Consider the following 18,007-nt stretch of genomic DNA (forward strand, 5'->3'; position numbering starts at 1 on the left):
ACAATATTCTAATTTTGTGACACACGGAATTTTGGATTTTCATTTGTTGCCACTTCAAATCATCAAATTTAAATGAAATAAACATTTGAATGCATCAGTCTGTGTGCAATGAATAAATATAATGTACAAGTTACACCTTTTGAATGCAATTACTGAAATAAATCAAGTTTTTCAAAATATTCTAATTTACTGGCTTTTACCTGTATATATGTAAATATATAGTCAAGGTTTCTGTAGTTTATCCATTATACAGTGCTCAATACCAGGGTAGAGCGGAATATACGTTAGGTCAGGAAAAAATACTAGGCTATATCATCCCTACAAGCCTGTTTCGCAGATTTCCCGTATATGTGTATATGTATATATATATATATATATATATATATATATATATATATATATATATATATATATATATATATATATATATATATACTGTATGTATGTATATAAATATGTATTTGTATTTATATGTACTGTATGTGTGTATGTACATATGAATGTATGTATATAAATATATATATATGTATGTATATGTACTGTATATATATATATATATATGTATATATATATATATATACTGTACAGTAAGTAAGGTTGTATTTTTGCCTCATTCCTGTAAGAATTCTGCCTATGACTAAAGCATTAAAGAGTGGGACTATCCAGGACTAGCTGTAGTGTGCACAAACAACCACAAAGTAGCGTCTGTGAGCAGATAATACTGTATCATCTCTCGGATCGACCGATTATCAGGGCCGATATTATCTACATTTTGATGTACAGTATATAGATATCTGCTTTTTTTTTTATCTATCGGACGTTTATTTAAAATTTATTTTACAGCAGAAAACATCAGCAAACACAATATACAGTATACAATATACAATAAAACTAGGCTCTGGTGACCCTTGCCCTCCCCACTGTCCCCCACACCCACCTGCCATGTCTTTCTCTCCTTGGAGTGCTGTTGCCGACAACACGTCTTCTGTGCTTACAAGAACTTGTCAGAACATCAATGGATCGCAACTGGACTGTTTGGTTTGTCTGTGAAGACGTTTTGCCTCTCATCCAAGTAGGCTGCATCAGTTCATGCTCAAAGACTTAAACGCAAAGTAAGACTCCAGTCTTCCAAAATGTGCTAGCTTGATGCTAATTTTACATTGGATTTGCCATAGACAGGCTACTAGCATTAGCAATTTTACATGGCGATTTCAACACCTCCAAATTTTGTAATGAGAAATACAACAATCAAACAGCTGGTGTGTAGTCAGCACAATACTTGCAGTGTAAACACTTTGTAAGACGCAACATAACACATTCAGCTTCCTGGAAACGCTACTTCCTAGTTAAACAACACACTATAGATAACCAATACAGTACTACCATCTTGGAAATGCAACTGCATTACAAATGAGACTCAAATGACATAAGAACACAATATATAACAACTGAACAGCACAGTTATCATAATCAGCTCATTTTTAAATGTTACATAAAGAAATCCAATTTTATTACCCAACAATTAACATTTATTAACACACACAAAAGTACTATGAGTACCCGTATCGATTCCTAGGTACCCTGGAATTTGTATCGTATCGGTTTAAATGTGAACAGTACCCATCCCTACCTCATACACAAACGGTCTGCCAGAGAATAAGAAGACATAGCATAAGGGATTAGTGTTGCCAGCACAGCCATTAAGTTGCTATATTTAGTGAGTGTTCAGACCCTGACAAGCAACAAATCTAGTGACTCTTCCTAGTCTTATTGGAGATTTTGGAGACTCACACAGAAGTACGTATTGCTCTTTACAACAAGCTGTGCCCCCTTAACCACAAAAAGACAGGTCATTTTATTTGTATTTCTCAACTTATTTGTTTGTTTACTCACGTTTTGTCTCCATATAAATTTTGTACAAATGCGTCTTATAGCCAATTATGTTCAAATTGGTCAAGCACCATGCACTCCCCTACAACCCTGCTGTCCTTTAACAAACAGTTTTGGACTACCACAGAAATATGGAATATTTATAATTAAGGTATTCTTGCCTCAGGTGATGCTGACACTGCCGCCGGCCGCCAGGCAAGACTATTTCCCGCTGCTGTCGAAGCCCTTGCTGATGTTGGAGCAGCTTTTGATGAACCTGAAGGTGGACTGGGCCGACATGGCAGTACGGACCCTGAGGAGCCTCCTGGCCGTCCATGAAGCGGGCTTCGTGGTGGATGACATCGACAAGCTTCTGGCGGAGTACGCCGGCAAGGCCCTGGACTTCACTTGCGCGCCCAGAGAGAGGTCTAGATCCGGTACTTACAAGCTTTATTATTACACAATACTTACAGTATAAACACTTGGCAGGGCGCAACATAACACACACAGCTTCATTAAAAAAAGATGCCTACTAGTTAGACAACATACCATAGATTCAAGATTCTTTATTATCATTTTGCAAACATAACATTTTCAATGAGGCTCTGAAAGGAAATGTACAGGTCTTGAAAGTGCAACTGCATTGCAAATGGGACTTTAATGTAATCAGCTCATTTTTAAATGTTACATTAAAAACATTTTTTTTTTTAAATCAAACAATGAACATTTATTAGCACTACCTACTCAGTGGCCTAGTGGTTAGAGCAGTGGTTCTTAACCTTGTTGGAGGTAACGAACCCCACCAGTTTCATATGCGCATTCACCGAACCCGAACCGAAATCATAAAATGATGTTATTATATTAAAGAAATACTAATAAAGATATATTTTACAAACGGAAAGTTACAGGAATGGACACATGATTCCATGTTTACATTTCATTGTGCAACATGTGAATGTTTTAGTGGGAACTAAATGCGATATCTGAAAGGGGTACACATTATTTCCAGAGCAGGACCCCCACCCAGTAATATAATACTAGTAGTACACAGCTCTGAAAAACAATATGTTATAGTCATTGTAAGTGGGCCAAAACACTTCTATTAGAAAATAATCTCATGGAAATGACCGCTGTCATTTGATTATAATAATAAAACATTGAACTTGTTATTTAGTCAGATTTGGGACAGGTGTGCTGCAGGTGTAACCACAGTGCATGTGCACGTCTGACGTCGCTCACATGTACTCCACTGAATGCTCAAGGAGTTTTTGCGTTTGCTCACACATGGAAAATTAGAGAGAACATTGTTTGGGGATATCCATAAGATGCCGACAGGGAGAAGTTTTTGTTTACACGATGAGTCGGGCGTGTCTTGACCTCCGCGGCGGAGGCTCTGCCGAACCCCTGAGGCCGACTCACCGAACCCTTAGGGTTCGATCGAACCCAGGTTAAGAACCACTGGGTTAGAGTGTCCGCCTTGAGATCGGTAAGTTGTGAGTTCAAACCCCGGCCAAGTCATACCAAAGACTATAAAAATGGGACCCAATACCCCCCTGCTTGGCACTCAGCATCAAGGGTTGGAATTGGGGGTTAAATCACCAAAAATTATTCCCAGGCGCGGCCACCGCTGCTGCTCACTGCTCCCCTCACCTCCCAGGGGGTGATCAAGGGTGATGGGTCAAATGCAGAGAATAATTTCGCCACACCTAGTGTGTGTGTGACAATCATTGGTACTTTAACTTTAACACATAAAAGTACCGAAAATTGGTACCGGTATCGATTCCCAGGTACCGTATCGGTTTGAATGTGACCGATAGCCATTCCTGCTCCTCTCCATTAAAAGCTTTCACAGGTTCCATCTTGTTTGTGACATTATAAAAAAAAAAACGACAGAAGAAAGTGGCTGTCGTGTCGTTTTCGTCGGTTTCGCTTGCATACGGTTCAAACCGATATGGCTCAATAGCTTCAATTTCTTCTTCAATTTCGCTTAAGCCGCTTAAATCCGAGTCTGAATCCGAGCTAATGTCGCTATACCTTGCTGTTCTATCCGCCATGTTTGTTTGTGTTGACATCACTATGTGACGTCACAGGAAAATGGACGGGTGTATATAACGATGGTTAAAATCAGGCACTTTGAAGCTTTTTTTAGGGATATTGCGTGATGGTAAAATTTTGAAAAAAACTTCGAAAAATAAAATAAGCCACTGGGAACTGATTTTTAATGGTTTTAACCCTTCTGAAATTGTGATAATGTTCCCCTTTAACCTCTAAAGGCCTTAGTGGCCACATGCGTGGACAGCACCTTTTAGCTCTTATTTCCAAAATTGTGTACACTACTGAATTGGGGTCTTATGCCGACATATGGACACTTATACTGCTGTCTGGTGGTGTCAGAAGAGTATAACATACAATGGAATTTGGAAAAAAAAGTGTAAAAATAAGAATTAGCATGTCACTAAACATGAAGTACACGTTTGTGCACTTATGGACTTAAGTACATCATATTAAAAGATGATTTTTAGTTTTTATTCTAATTAGGGTTCAATAAGCCCAAATAGCAAAGAGAAATAAAATAAACATGTAAACAAACAGCTTGGGCCTTAAGAGGTTAATTTGTATTTCTAAACATAGCTGTCATGTTTTTGTCGCGCTTTTTGTTTCCCCACAACGTCCATCAAAATGAAACGCACATACAACTGCGTCCTCTGGGGAAACACTGGCAGGTGTACCTAATGCAGTGTCCTCTTGTTTTGTCAGACTCTGTCATCAGCCTGCAGGATGCGCTGATATCTCAGTGTCCGGCTCAGGACAGCAGCACCCTATCGTGCAGTCGACTCGACTCGCCAACACCCACCGCCAGTAAGTCAGCACTTGCTGTTATGTCATGTGACACACAGCTGCCAAAGCGAGGAGCAGTAAAACAGAAAAATGTGTTTTTGATATACTGTATGTAATAAAAATACAGGTTGGTGCACACTGTGGCTTTACATTTATTGCCTTTTACCCTGCAGGCAGCACGCCCATGCACACACCCTCGTCAAACAACAACAACAACGACAAAGAGCGGGACCGCGGCTCAACGGGGAGAAAACACTCCTCTCTTGCCAAGTTCCAGCCTCCGGATCAACCCCCGGCCCAGAAGGACTGGGTGCCCGACACCCAACAGCATGTTTGCATGGTGTGCAGGCGCGAGAGATTCACCATGGTGAGTGTCGGACAACGAGAAGGAAAAGTCCAAACCTCTAAATCATTTGGAGAGCGTCCACAGATTGAAAGTTGCTTTTGCAGAAATAACATTCCAACTGTGTTCTCAGTTCAACCGACGCCATCACTGTCGAAGGTGCGGCCGCTTGGTTTGTCACGCTTGTTCAGAGCGTAAGATGCCTGTGGAGGGATGTCCCGCGGAGGTCAGAGTCTGTGACCCGTGTTATTCCTACTTTCACCCAGAGTAAGTGGGACCCTGCTGGAAGAAGGTGGTAGGGGACAGTTAGGCCCGCCTTTATTTCATGTGTCATGAACACTGTTTGCATCTGGTCCTCTTACAACATGCTGCCAAATGAGAGACAAAATCTAGTAAAACTACAAACCCCAAAACCAGTGAAGTTGGCACGTTGTGTAAATTGTGAATAAAAACAGAATACAATGATTTGCCAATCAACCTATATTCAATTGAATAGACTGCAAATACAAGATACTTGACGTTCGAACTGGAAAACGTAGTTATTTTTTTTCAAATATTAGCTCATTTGGAATTTGATGCCTGCAACATGTTTCAAAAAAGCTGGCACAAGTGGCAAAAAAGACTGAGTAAGTTGAGGAATGCTCATGAAACACTTATTTGGAACATCCTACAGGTGAACAGGCTAATTGTGAACAAGTGGGTGCCATGATTGGGTATAAAAGCAGCTTCCATGAAATGCTCAGTCATTCACAAACAAGGGTGATTCACAAACAAGGGTGAGGCGAAGGTCACCACTTTGTGAACAAATGCGTGAGCAAATTGTCCAACAGTTTAAGAACAACATTTCTCAACCAGCTATTGCAAGGAATTTAGGGATTTCACCATGTAATGTCTGTAATATCATCAAAAGGTTCAGAGAATCTGGAGAAATTACTGCACGTAAGCAGCAATGCCCGTGACCTTGGATCCCTTAGGCGGTACTGCATCAAAAACTGACATCAGTGTGTAAAGGATATCACAAGGAACACTTCAGAAAACCACTGTCAGTAACTACAATTCATCGCTACATCTGTAAGTGCAAGTTAAAACTCTACTATGGAAAGCCAAAGCCATTTATCAACAACACCCAGAAACGGTGCCGGCTTCGCTGGGCCCGAGCTCATCTAAGATGGACTGATGCCAACTCGAAAAGTGTTCTGTGGTCTGACGAGTCCACATTTCAAATTGTTTTTGGAAACTGTGGACGTGGTGTCCTCTGGAACAAAGAGGAAAAGAACCATCCGGATTGTTCTAGGCGCAAAGTTCAAAAGCCAGCATTTGGGATGGTATGGGGGTGTATTAGTGCCCAAGGCATGGGTAACTTACATATCTGTGAAGGCACCATTAATGCTGAAAGGTACATACAGGTTTTGGAGCAACATATTTTGCCATCCGAGCAACGTTATCATGGACACCCCTGCTTATTTCAGCAAGACAACGCCAAGCCACGTGTTACAACAGCGTGGCAAGTTTCTCAGTTCGAACATTAAATATCTTGTCTTTGCAGTTTATTCAATGAATATAAGGTGAAAAGGATTTGCAAATCATTTCATTCTGTTTTTATTTACGAATTACACAACGTGCCAACTTCACTGGTTTTGGGTTTTGTACATTAAAGTACTTTTTTTTTTTTTAATAAAAAAAAGTATACTTTACTCTTGATCTTAATGAAATGTAAATATAGGTTTTTATATTAATTTATGCTTTCTTTGTTCCTCTGTGCAGTTCTGATGAGGAGCTGGAACCAAGTGAAGGTAAACTAAGTCTTGGTGTTACAAGTAGAGAGAGTAAAACAATTGGAATGTATCAGGCTGAGTATATTTTACGTTTGAATCAATACCGGTGCCAAATCAATTTTTTTGAGATGGTGCCCGAACCGGTACTTAACTTTCAGTAGACAAAAGCAGAGTTTTTCATCCTTTAAGTACATTTTTGCTTTATTTTTAGCTTCTTTTTTTTTTATGGTAAATTTTTAAATTGTAATTTTCCTTTCATTTTTTAAAGGGCATGAAAACATTTTGTAGTCTTTTCTTCTTTTATTTTTTACTTTTTTCGCTCAAGTCTCTCATTCAGCTTCAGCCCTAAACAAAAACACCAAACAGCTAATGCTTTTTTTTCCTTTTTTTTTTAACACTTTGAAGGCCTTTTGATCAAATGATGTCACAGTTTTCAATTAGTATACATTTACATACCATTAGTAAATTTACGAGTTTAAACCTGTGACATTATCTCAATGACGTTCAAAAAAGTACTTGTATAGTATTTGTGTTTGGGACTGAATTTTTGAGAAATTTGAGCAAAAAAAAGTACAAATGTCCTCCCCAAAAATTACAGCCTTCAAAAATCTAAGGACTCTTATGTCCTGTTTAGATCTGAAGATACAGTGGAACCTCAATTTACGAACTTTGTTGGTTCTTGACCGTGGTTTGTAAATCAAAAAGTTTGTGTTGTGAAGCAAAGTTCCCCATTAGAAACAATGGAAACATGAATAATTGGTTCCATCTTTGACAAAAGTCCCTATTTTTGTAAAATAATGCACACTTTGAAGACCCTATAATGTATATATTAAACAAACATAACAAGTGGGTAATGGATCGACATCTCTTTATTATCAAAACGACAGCGAAACGTCTTTTAAGACAAACCAAACAGTCCAGTTGTGGCCCTGAGATTACAATGACCTGGATGAATGAGAACATTCATTGCCAAAAAGTTCACAATTATAGGGGTTCGTAAATCAAGGTTCCACTGCACTGCAATTACAATTGAATGTCCCCATATGGTTAAATAAATAGAAATCCAAATGTTGTTTAAAAAACATGTATTTTTGTGTTGTTATGGAATTTTGTGACGTGAAAGTTGAACAAAATAGTGATTTAAATACTTGAATATTATCAATAAAATTATAACTAAGTACAAACCCCGTTTCCATATGAGTTGGGAAATTGTGTTAGATGTAAATATAAACGGAATACAATGATTTGCAAATCCTTTTCAACCCATATTCAGTTGAATATGCTACAAAGACAACATATTTGATGTTCAAACTGATAAACTTTTTTTTTTGCAAATAATCATTAACTTTAGAATTTGATGCTAGCAACACGCGACAAAGAAGTTGGGAAAGGTGGCAATAAATACTGATAAAGTTGAGGAATGCTCATCAAACACTTATTTGGAACATCCCACAGGTGTGCAGACTAATTGGGAACAGGTGGGTGCCATGATTGGGTATAAAAACAGCTTCCCAAAAAATGCTCAGTCTTTCACAAGAAAGGATGGGGCGAGGTACACCCCTTTGTCCACAACTGCGTGAGCAAATAATCAAACAGTTTAAGAACAACGTTTCTCAAAGTGCAATTGGAAGAAATTTAGGGATTTCAACATCTACGGTCCGTAATATCATCAAAAGGTTCAGAGAATCTGGAGAAATCACTGCACGTAAGCGGCATGGCGGGAAACCAACATTGAATGACCATGACCTTTGATCCCTCAGACGGCACTGTATCAAAAACCGACATCAATCTCTAAAGGATATCACCACATGGGCTCAGGAACACTTCAGAAAACCACTGTCACTAAATACAGTTTGTCGCTACATCTGTAAGTGCAAGTTAAAGCTCTACTATGCAAAGCGAAAGCCATTTATGAACAACATCAAGAAACGCCGCCGGCTTCTCTGGGCCCGAGATCATCTAAGATGGACTCATGCAAAGTGGAAAAGTGTTCTGTGGTCTGACGAGTCCACATTTCAAATTGTTTTTGGAAATATTCGACATTGTGTCATCCGGACCAAAGGGGAAGCGAACCATCCAGACTGTTATCGACGCAAAGTTCAAAGTTTCCTCAGTTCCCAATCGTTTATTGAGTGTTGTTAAAATAAAAGGTGATGTAGCACAGTGGTGAACATGCCCTTTCCCAACTACTTTGGCATGAAATTCTAAGTTAATTATTATTTGCAAAAAAAAAATAAAGTTTATGAGTTTGAACATCAAATATCTTGTCTTTGTAGTGCATTCAATTGAATATGGGTTGAAAAGGATTTGCAAATCATTGTATTCCGTTTATATTTACATCTAACACAATTTCCCAACTCATATGGAAACGATGTTTGTAAGTAATTCAACAATGAGATATAAAATCCACAACAAATTGTCATAATTATGGCAGTAAAATCAATAGCAAAGAAGAACAAGCTAAAAATGTGAAACACTGATTAGAAATGAAGAATGAAATAGTAATCATGATGCAGGGTTTGGGTGCTTATTGCACAACATTCTCACCTGATACATAATGTGCTGCAGCAGCGAGCCCCGCCATGACGGAAGACCTTCTGGACGGCATGTTGCAGCTGCCTGAGGTGTCCCCGAGGCAGTTCCTGCTCTCTGCGGATGCGACGGACAACCAGCTGTTGCGGAGCGAGTTCTACTACGAGCAGGTCGGGGATTCGAACATGGCCAGACAACAATAACAAATGCCTTTTTAATTCACTCTTCGTTTTTTTCCCTAAAAACTCCTCTAAGGCGCCCAGTGCACATCTCTGCGTGGCCATCTTGTCCCTGCACAGCGACCAGGCAACATGTGGCCACCAGCTCATCGACCACTGCCGCTCGCTCTCCAGGAAGCTGACCAACCCGGAGGTGGACGCTTGCCTGCTGACGGACATAATGCGGCGGCTGCTCTTCAGCGCCAAGCTGATGTTCGTCAGAGTCGGACACAACCACGACCTCGCCCTGTGCGACAGGTAACTCTCATAAGACTTTGCTTGCAGCTTTTATGCTAATGAGCTGAGAAGTGCGATTGTGTACTTGATCCACTTGTGACATACACACTGTAATTGTGCACTTCTCCAATGTAAGAGTGAAGTGAATTATATTTATATAGCGCTTTTCTCTAGTGACTCAAAGCGCTTTTTACATAGTGAAACCCAATATCTAAGTTACATTTAAACCAATGTGGGTGGCACTGGGAGCAGGTGGGTAAAGTGTCTTGCCCAAGGACACAACGGCAGTGACTAGGATGGCGGAAGCGGGAATCGAACCTTGAACCCTCAAGTTGCTGGCACGGCCACTCTACCAACCGAGCTATACCACCCATATAAATTCATATAATAGATGTATACATCACATATAGCAACTAACATTAACCTCTTACATGCTTTTTTTAAATTTCTCTTTGCTATTTGGGCTTATTGGACCCTATTTAGAATAAAAACTAAGAATCATCTTTTGATATGATGTACTTAGTCCATAAGTACACAAATGTATACTTCATGTTTAGTGACATGCTAATTCTTATTTTTACACTTTTTTTTTTTCCAAATTCCATTGTATCTTATACTCTTCTGACACCACCAGATGGCAGTATAGGTGTCCACATAAGCGGCCATAAGACCCCAATTCAGTAGTGTACACAATTTTGGAAATATAAATGATAAATGGGTTATACTTGTATAGCGCTTTTCTACCTTCAAGGTACTCAAAGCGCTTTGACACTATTTCCACATTCACCCATTCACACACACATTCACACAGAGCTAAAAGGTGCTGTCCACGCATGTGGCCACTAGGCCTTTGAATTAATTAAAGTTAAAGTTAAAGTACCCATGATTGTCACACACACACTAGGTGTGGCAAAATGACTGTCTGCATTTGACCCATCAGCCATGATCACCACCTGGGAGGTGAGGGGAGCAGTGAGCAGCAGCGGTGGCCTCGCTCGGGAATCCTTTTTTGTTATTTAACCCCCAATTCCAACCCTTAAAGTTAAGTTAAAATACCCATGATTGTCACACACACACTAGGTGTGGCGAAATTACTCTCTGCATTTGACCCATCAAATGCAGTTTGATGAGCAAGACACTTCACCCTTGCTCCTGATGGGTGCTGGTTAGCGCCTTGCATGGCAGCTCCCTCCATCAGTGTGTGAATGTGTGTGTGAATGGGTAAATGTGGAAGTAGTGTCAAAGCGCTTTTAGTACCTTGAAGGTAGAAATGTTAGGGTTTGATCAAGGAGGTGATCCCAGGATGCAGAGACTGGAGGCGAGGCTGATTTACAATATGTTAAACAATTTAATATGAGTCCAAAAAGTGTAACAAAAGGCGATGGGGGAAAAATGCAAACCATGAATATACAAACAAAAGCAGGTCCTTCAGTGGTCGGCAGGGGGAAAAGGCCAGGGCGCACTGAGCACTACAAAAGGTCCAACAAAATCCTCTTCACCTCAGGAAGGCTAGAAGGCAAATACAAAGAGGTGAGGAATTTAGATAATAAGAAAAAACAACATACCAGGCAGGACGAAGTGAATCATGCGCATGCACGTGGAAGGTGCAGGAGACAATAATCGGCAGGGACCAGCTGTCGGTGACGAGCTTATATACTACTGGGTAGAGTTTAGTTGCAGGTGTGTCTCGCTGGGGACTAATTGACTGAAGAAAGAAAACAGACAAAAAAAAAGAGAAGGCAGGGAAATGACAAAATGCAACAAGAAAAGCGCTATACAAGTACAACCCAAGTACAAGTACAACCCATCACCCTTGATCGCCCCCTGGGAGGTGAGGGGAGCAGTGAGCAGCAGTGGTGGCCGCACCCGGGAATCATTTTTGGTTATTTAACCCCTCAATTCCAACCCTTGATGCTGAGTGCCAAGCAGGGAGGTAATGGATCCCATTTTTATAGCCTTAATGCTGAGTGCCAAGCAGGGAGGCAATGGGTCCCATTTTTTTAGTCTTTGGTATGACTCGGCTGGGGTTTGAACTCACAATTAAGGAGTAGTACAGATATTAGCAACACTAGCATAGAGCTATGTGAGCTACATGCTAACATTACATTTTAATATCATGCTAGGTTAGCATAATTACTTATGAAAATTATCAAAATGACAAATCCCACATTTATAACTGAATGACAGATAGCTTCAGGCATTATTTTAAGATGTGTAGTGAAGCCTGCGTTCTTTTAAGCGTTTCGACTTTTTTGTTTATTCTGCAGTTACATCAGCAAAGTCGACGTCCTGAAGATTTTAGTGGCGGCAAATTACAAGCATATTCCTTCCCTGGACGACATCCTGGAGACCTCGGCGGTGACGCGGCTTCGAAACCAGCTCTTGGAGGCGGAGCATTACCAGCTAGCAGTGGAGGTGAGTCAATAGTAAGAATGTAAATATATATATGAACGCATGCTAGGTTATAATGTGGCCCTATCTTGTTCTCTTTTGGAAGGTGTCCACCAAGAGCGGTCTGGACCCCGGCGCTGTGTGGCAAGTCTGGGCCATGGCCTCATTGAAGGCGGGCAACCTCACTGGGGCTCGGGAGAAGTTTGCCCGCTGCCTGAAGGCTCCCGTGGACCGGAACCAACTCAACCAGGGCCCTACCCTGCTCCAGGAGATTGTGAAACACCTGGAGACCAGCGTGAGGCCTACACTGTCCAAGGTATACATGCTCGTTCTGCGGCGGCCATTTAAATAGACTGAAATGCTAGCAAGGGGCGGCGTGGCGCAGTGGAAGAATGGCCGTGCGCGACCCGAGGACCCCTGGTTCAATCCCCACCTAGTACCAACCTCGTCATGTCCGTTGTGTCCTGAGCAAGACACTTCATCCTTGCTCCTGATGGGTGCTGGTTAGCGCCTTGCATGGCAGCTCCCTCCATCAGTGTGTGAATGTGTGTGTGAATGGGTAAATGTGGAAATAGTGTCAAAGCGCTTTGAGTACCTTGAAGGTAGAAAAGCGCTATACAAGTACAACCCATTTATCATTTATTTATCATTTATGTAGCTCACATTGCTAACGTTTGTGTCCTCCTTGTCCCGATATCGATATCGGATATCGGTCCACAAAAAAACAAGTAATCGGATGGCTTCTAAAATTTCCGATGTGAGCGTTTCGATAAAAGATAAACATGGTAGTCTAAAGTTTCCTAGAAGCTAGCAGCTACACAGTAGCTAAGCACACAATAGCACTTAAACTAGACTTGCGTAATAATTGTAATTATTGAACAATATTGCAACTTAAATCACATTTGTGAATATAAACAAGTATCAAGTAATTATATTTGCATATTACTTAAACATGCAAAGTCTCCAAGGCAGAACCGTATTTAAAAGGTATCCAGTAACAAACGTGTCCACATCGTTCAACTTTCTGCGTCACGAGCTAAACGATTGTGGCCACAAGGTGTCGCCCCCCAAAAAATACCATTACACTTCAACTTGAAGGGCAACTGCACTTTTTTGACATTTTGTCTATTATTCACAATGTAACAAGAACATGTTTTTCCTTTTTTTTTTAAACGTTCTAACTTGTAAATAAACACTAGCAAAAGTCGGCTAACAATTATTATTTACATATTTTGCTCATTTGAAGCATTACGGCGTTATTAATTTCACAGACGCATCACAACGTTCGCTATTTCCTTCAACAATAATAACTACGACTAATCATAAGTAACAGTGTTCTGAAAATTACTTTAAAAAAGTAATTAATTATAGTTACTTGTTACTTTACCAAAAAAGTAATTAAATTACTAACGGAATTAATCTTTAATAATAAATGTAATTAATTAGTACTTAATATGCAGTTGAGAGACGTTTTCATATGAGAGCACAATGTGTCTGTGCTTTTAAAAGGCAGGGCCTGTTGCCTCGTGCCATGTGTTGTCTCCGAGGGTTTCAAGGGAGCTGTGTTTGTTAGCTTTAACAGTTAGCAGCAGCAGTTTGTCGGCTCTGACGCCAGCTCTTTTAAATCTTTTCACCGTATTGTGTTTGTTCTGGTTAATAAAGAGATTGAATGTGCTTTGATGGCTTTCATATCTTCTTGTCAACAAACGGTGTATTGTTTGGATGGCAAGTTTGTCACTTCAATCATTGATTTGTTGTTCATTATTCCCATTGTGTACGTGTGCGTGTAGTTAGAGGAGGCAGCTATTCTTACAAATTTATTTTGTATAATGAATCATTTGTGTAAATTTGATGGATATGTACTAGCCCAGACAATTTTGCTTATAGATAAGATATGGATAAATTAAACTGTAAATAAAGAGTTAAGAGGCATGCCTGATTAACCAAACCCCTGATTCTTCTGATGATACCAAGAGATCTTGACCCGTAATTGGTTACTGAACCTATGTTTGACTATTTACACTTATTAAAATTATTTTCTAACCTTCCACACTACAAAATAATACAAGAATGTATGATTTCTGCTGATATTGTACCAGATCAGTAACGGTATCAGACAATACTTAAGGCTCCGATATCGGTATCGGATTAGAAGTGAAAAATTTGAGTCCCCCCTAGTTAAGTTGTTGTGTGTGATAAACAGTTACTGAAAACCAGTAACTAGTTACAGTTACTAGTCACTTTATTTCAAAAGTAGCTCAGTTACTAACTCAGTTACTTACACCAAAAAGTAATGCGTTACTGTGAAAAGTAACTATTTAGTTACTTTTTTATTTTTTTTATTTTATTTTTATTTTTTATTTTTATAAGCTCCCATTAATGCCCTTTTAGTTGGAGAATAATACAATCTGTTGATCAATTTGACATGCATTTGCATCACTGAACTCTACTAAGCAATGTGCTCTACATACAACACACAAAGACAAAGATATGTTTCAAAGGGCCAATTTATTTCAGGCTAGAACAAATTGACAAAACTATTTTAAATAGTTGCAACATAACATACATAAGTAACAAACAGCATAATAACAACATAGCTGTAAACCTGGCTTCACCTAAGGAAGGCACACGTGGCATACACAAAGCCTAACCAGGCAGATTTGAATTGCTGTTTTGGGCAGTAGACGGGATCTTTGATCCAAGACACAACTTACATTTAACTCAAATGTTCTTTTCTTTGTGCTCCACAAAAAAAAAAGAAGTGAGAATATCTCCATGTTAAGACACTCGACTGCGGCTCTGTTGTTAGTAAACACAGACACGCCATCCCCCTCTCCCCGTCCCCTCACCTCCCTCCCCACACCCACACCCAGACACACACAGAGCGCGCCTCCGGCTTGTGACACAAGCACATTCAGAAGGACGACACTGCAGCGCTCCAATAAAACACACTCAGATCTATGGCGTCACATTAGTGCCAAAAATCCGAGTGCATAAAAACTGTTATCGAGCGCTGATTCCCCACTTCGTGCGCGCGCGCGACACCCTTTTGCGCGCGCGTGGTGCCTTTTTGCGTGCGCACCGTCTCGGTCTGTGCGCGCTCTGTGTACTCCTGGCATCTCTCCTCGCGCTGTCATGTTTCTTTTTGGCACTTTGGGGGCGGGTATGCTTAGACGGCCCCTCCTTTCTGATTGGCTGTGAGCATTTTTCATATGACCAATCATTCTCCAGCGTAGCAACGTTGTAGCCATCTTACCTCGGACATCTAGCCTCAATCATTACATTGATGTCAATGGTACATGTACTAATTAAATTACCATAACTTGCTCGATTTTCCACCAATTTACAAACGGTTTGCCTTGTTACAAATCTTATTACATGTAGATATGACATAGGATGCTGTACCTGTTGAAATTACCTCTTTCGCTTTAAAAAAAAAAAAGACTTAATTGTGCAACATAGTTGTTTAGGGTCAGTGTTAGTCAGTTCTCTGATTATTTTAAACTGTTTCAGAATACATTATTAAAAGGCTATTTTTAACATTTTAAAAACAAAATTCAAAGATTATTTCATTAATTTTATGGCTGAATCAAAAGAAATTCCATAAATTAGAAAACAAATGTTCAAGAAGAAGTGAAAATATAAAATAATGTTATGGTTGGATGTTATTGCTGGTGGACCAGTTCTGGCTGAAAGATGTGATTATGGTGTTTGTTGTCTTATTATTTATTTGGGTCACATTTTGTATTACCCTATATTGTGTTTATGTGGTATGAAATAACCTTCATCAGCGCGCGACATTTTTTTATCCACTTCTTCCTCCGTAAATCTTGATACATATTGACGATGACCCGCCCTGCTATACTTCTGATTGGCTCTGAGCATTTTTCAGCATTTTTCGCCTGACCAATCAGAAAGAAGGGGCCGTCCAAGCATACCCGCCCCCAAAGTGCCAAAAAGAAACATGACAGCGCGAGGAGAGATGCCAGGAGTACACAGAGAGCGCGCAGAAAGGCGTCGCGCGCGCGCAGAAAGGCACCGTGGAGAATCAGTGCGCGATAACAGTTTTTATGCGCTCGGATTTTTGGCACCAATGTGACGCCATACAGATCTTCTGTTTCTAGCCGATACTACATAAAAAATAACGTAAAATAACACAGTAACGCATCATGTAGTAACGGTAACTGAGTTACTGAATATAAAAAATAACGCGTTAGATTACTAGTTACCGCCGAAACTAACTTTATAACGCATTAGTCCCAACACTGGTGATAAATGACATTTATTACACATGTTGATTATGTGTATGTAGCATTAAATATACACACGCACAGTAGTTTGTAAGTTTGTGGATCAATAAAGTTTGTCAAAGTCTTAACTCTAAGTAACTGTCTACTATCCACTTTCATGTCCTGTCTGCATGTCCACTGCAGTCTTTTAGCGAGGACATCTTGGCCTCACTGTATGAGCTGGAGGAGGCTCTTACTGAGCGCGGCCCTGCGGAGCGAGCGGACTCCCAGAACCAGCGGAGCGTCCTCCATCAGGAGTGCCTGTACTACCTGAACACATACGGCACTCTCTTGGCGCGCGTCAGCTTCTACATGCGCCATGACAGCATGACCGAAGCGCTCTCGTTACTCCTCAACAAGGCCAGCCTCCATTTGTCATTTTTTTATTGGGCTCACCAACCAGACACCGTGCTTAGCCTGTGTATTCATCTCACACTCTCTCAGGACTCCCCCGAGGACGTGTTCCTGGAGGGCGTGCTACAGCCCACTCTGGAGAGAGGACGCTTGGGGACGTTGCAGGACATCCTGGAAAAACTGGACCCCGGTCTGGAAAGCTGCAGCCGCTATCTCATCGCCTCCTGCCAGTTCCTGCAGCGGCGAAGCTACTTCCACACGCTCTATCAGCTGCAGCAGTTCATGATGGTTATTGTCTTATAGTTTGAGGGTTTTTAATAGAGATGCACAACAAAATTGATTCACATCTGAATCGCGATTCTTATTCATCCCAATTCTAAATCCATTCATAATTTCCAAAAATTGTTTAAAAATGTATATATATATATATATATATTATTTTATAGTCAAGGTTTCTGTGGTTTATCCGGTATACAGTGCTCAATACCGGGGTACAGCGGAATATACGTTAGGTCAGGAAAAAACACAGAGGCTATTTCATCCCTACAAGCCTGTTTGGCAGGTTTCCCTGCTCTTCAGGGGAAAATCCCCTGAAGAGCAGGGAAACCCGCCAAACAGGCTTGTAGGGATGAAATAGCCTCTGTTTTTTCCTGACCTAACGTATATATTAGAGATGTCCGATAATGGCTTTTTTGCCGATATTCCGATATTGTCCAACTCTTAATTACCGATTCCGATATCAACCGATACCGATATATACAGTCGTGGAATTAACACGTTATTATGCCTAATTTTGTTGTGTTGCCCCGCTGGATGCATTAAACAATGTAACAAGGTTTTCCAAAATAAATCAATTCACGTTATGGAAAAAAAAATGCCAACATGGCACTGCCATATTTATTATTGAAGTCACAAAGTGCATTATTTTTTTTAACATGCCTCAAAACAGCAGCTTGGAATTTGGGACATGCTCTCCCTGAGAGAGCATAAGGAGGTTGGGGGATGTAGCTGGGGGTGTATATTCTAGCGTCCCGGAAGAGTTAGTGCTGCAAGGGGTTCTGGGTATTTGTTCTGTTGTGTTTATGTTGTGTTACGGTGCGGATGTTTTCCCGAAATGTGTTTGTCATTCTTGTTTGGTGTGGGTTCACAGTGTGGCGCATA

General features: G+C 40.4%; 1 protein-coding gene across 2 annotated transcripts in view; it reads left to right on the top strand.

Annotated features, from left to right (window-relative positions):
- zfyve26 (zinc finger, FYVE domain containing 26) overlaps positions 1-18,007 on the top strand; it is a 72,298-nt gene that overhangs the window by 42,542 nt on the left and 11,749 nt on the right. The window contains exons 26-36 of one of the 2 annotated variants that reach the window (XM_061969035.1): positions 2,057-2,306; positions 4,627-4,728; positions 4,881-5,074; positions 5,184-5,317; positions 6,815-6,843; positions 9,394-9,527; positions 9,613-9,833; positions 12,080-12,227; positions 12,310-12,519; positions 16,637-16,852; positions 16,937-17,134. In XM_061969035.1, coding sequence (XP_061825019.1) covers positions 2,057-2,306; positions 4,627-4,728; positions 4,881-5,074; positions 5,184-5,317; positions 6,815-6,843; positions 9,394-9,527; positions 9,613-9,833; positions 12,080-12,227; positions 12,310-12,519; positions 16,637-16,852; positions 16,937-17,134 — 1,836 coding nt within the window. The remainder of the gene's footprint in view (positions 1-2,056; positions 2,307-4,626; positions 4,729-4,880; positions 5,075-5,183; positions 5,318-6,814; positions 6,844-9,393; positions 9,528-9,612; positions 9,834-12,079; positions 12,228-12,309; positions 12,520-16,636; positions 16,853-16,936; positions 17,135-18,007) is intronic. The other variant, XM_061969036.1, reaches the window with a different exon arrangement.

This window comes from Nerophis lumbriciformis, linkage group LG08, assembly GCF_033978685.3.
Source record: "Nerophis lumbriciformis linkage group LG08, RoL_Nlum_v2.1, whole genome shotgun sequence".
Taxonomy (NCBI): Eukaryota; Metazoa; Chordata; class Actinopteri; order Syngnathiformes; family Syngnathidae; genus Nerophis; species Nerophis lumbriciformis.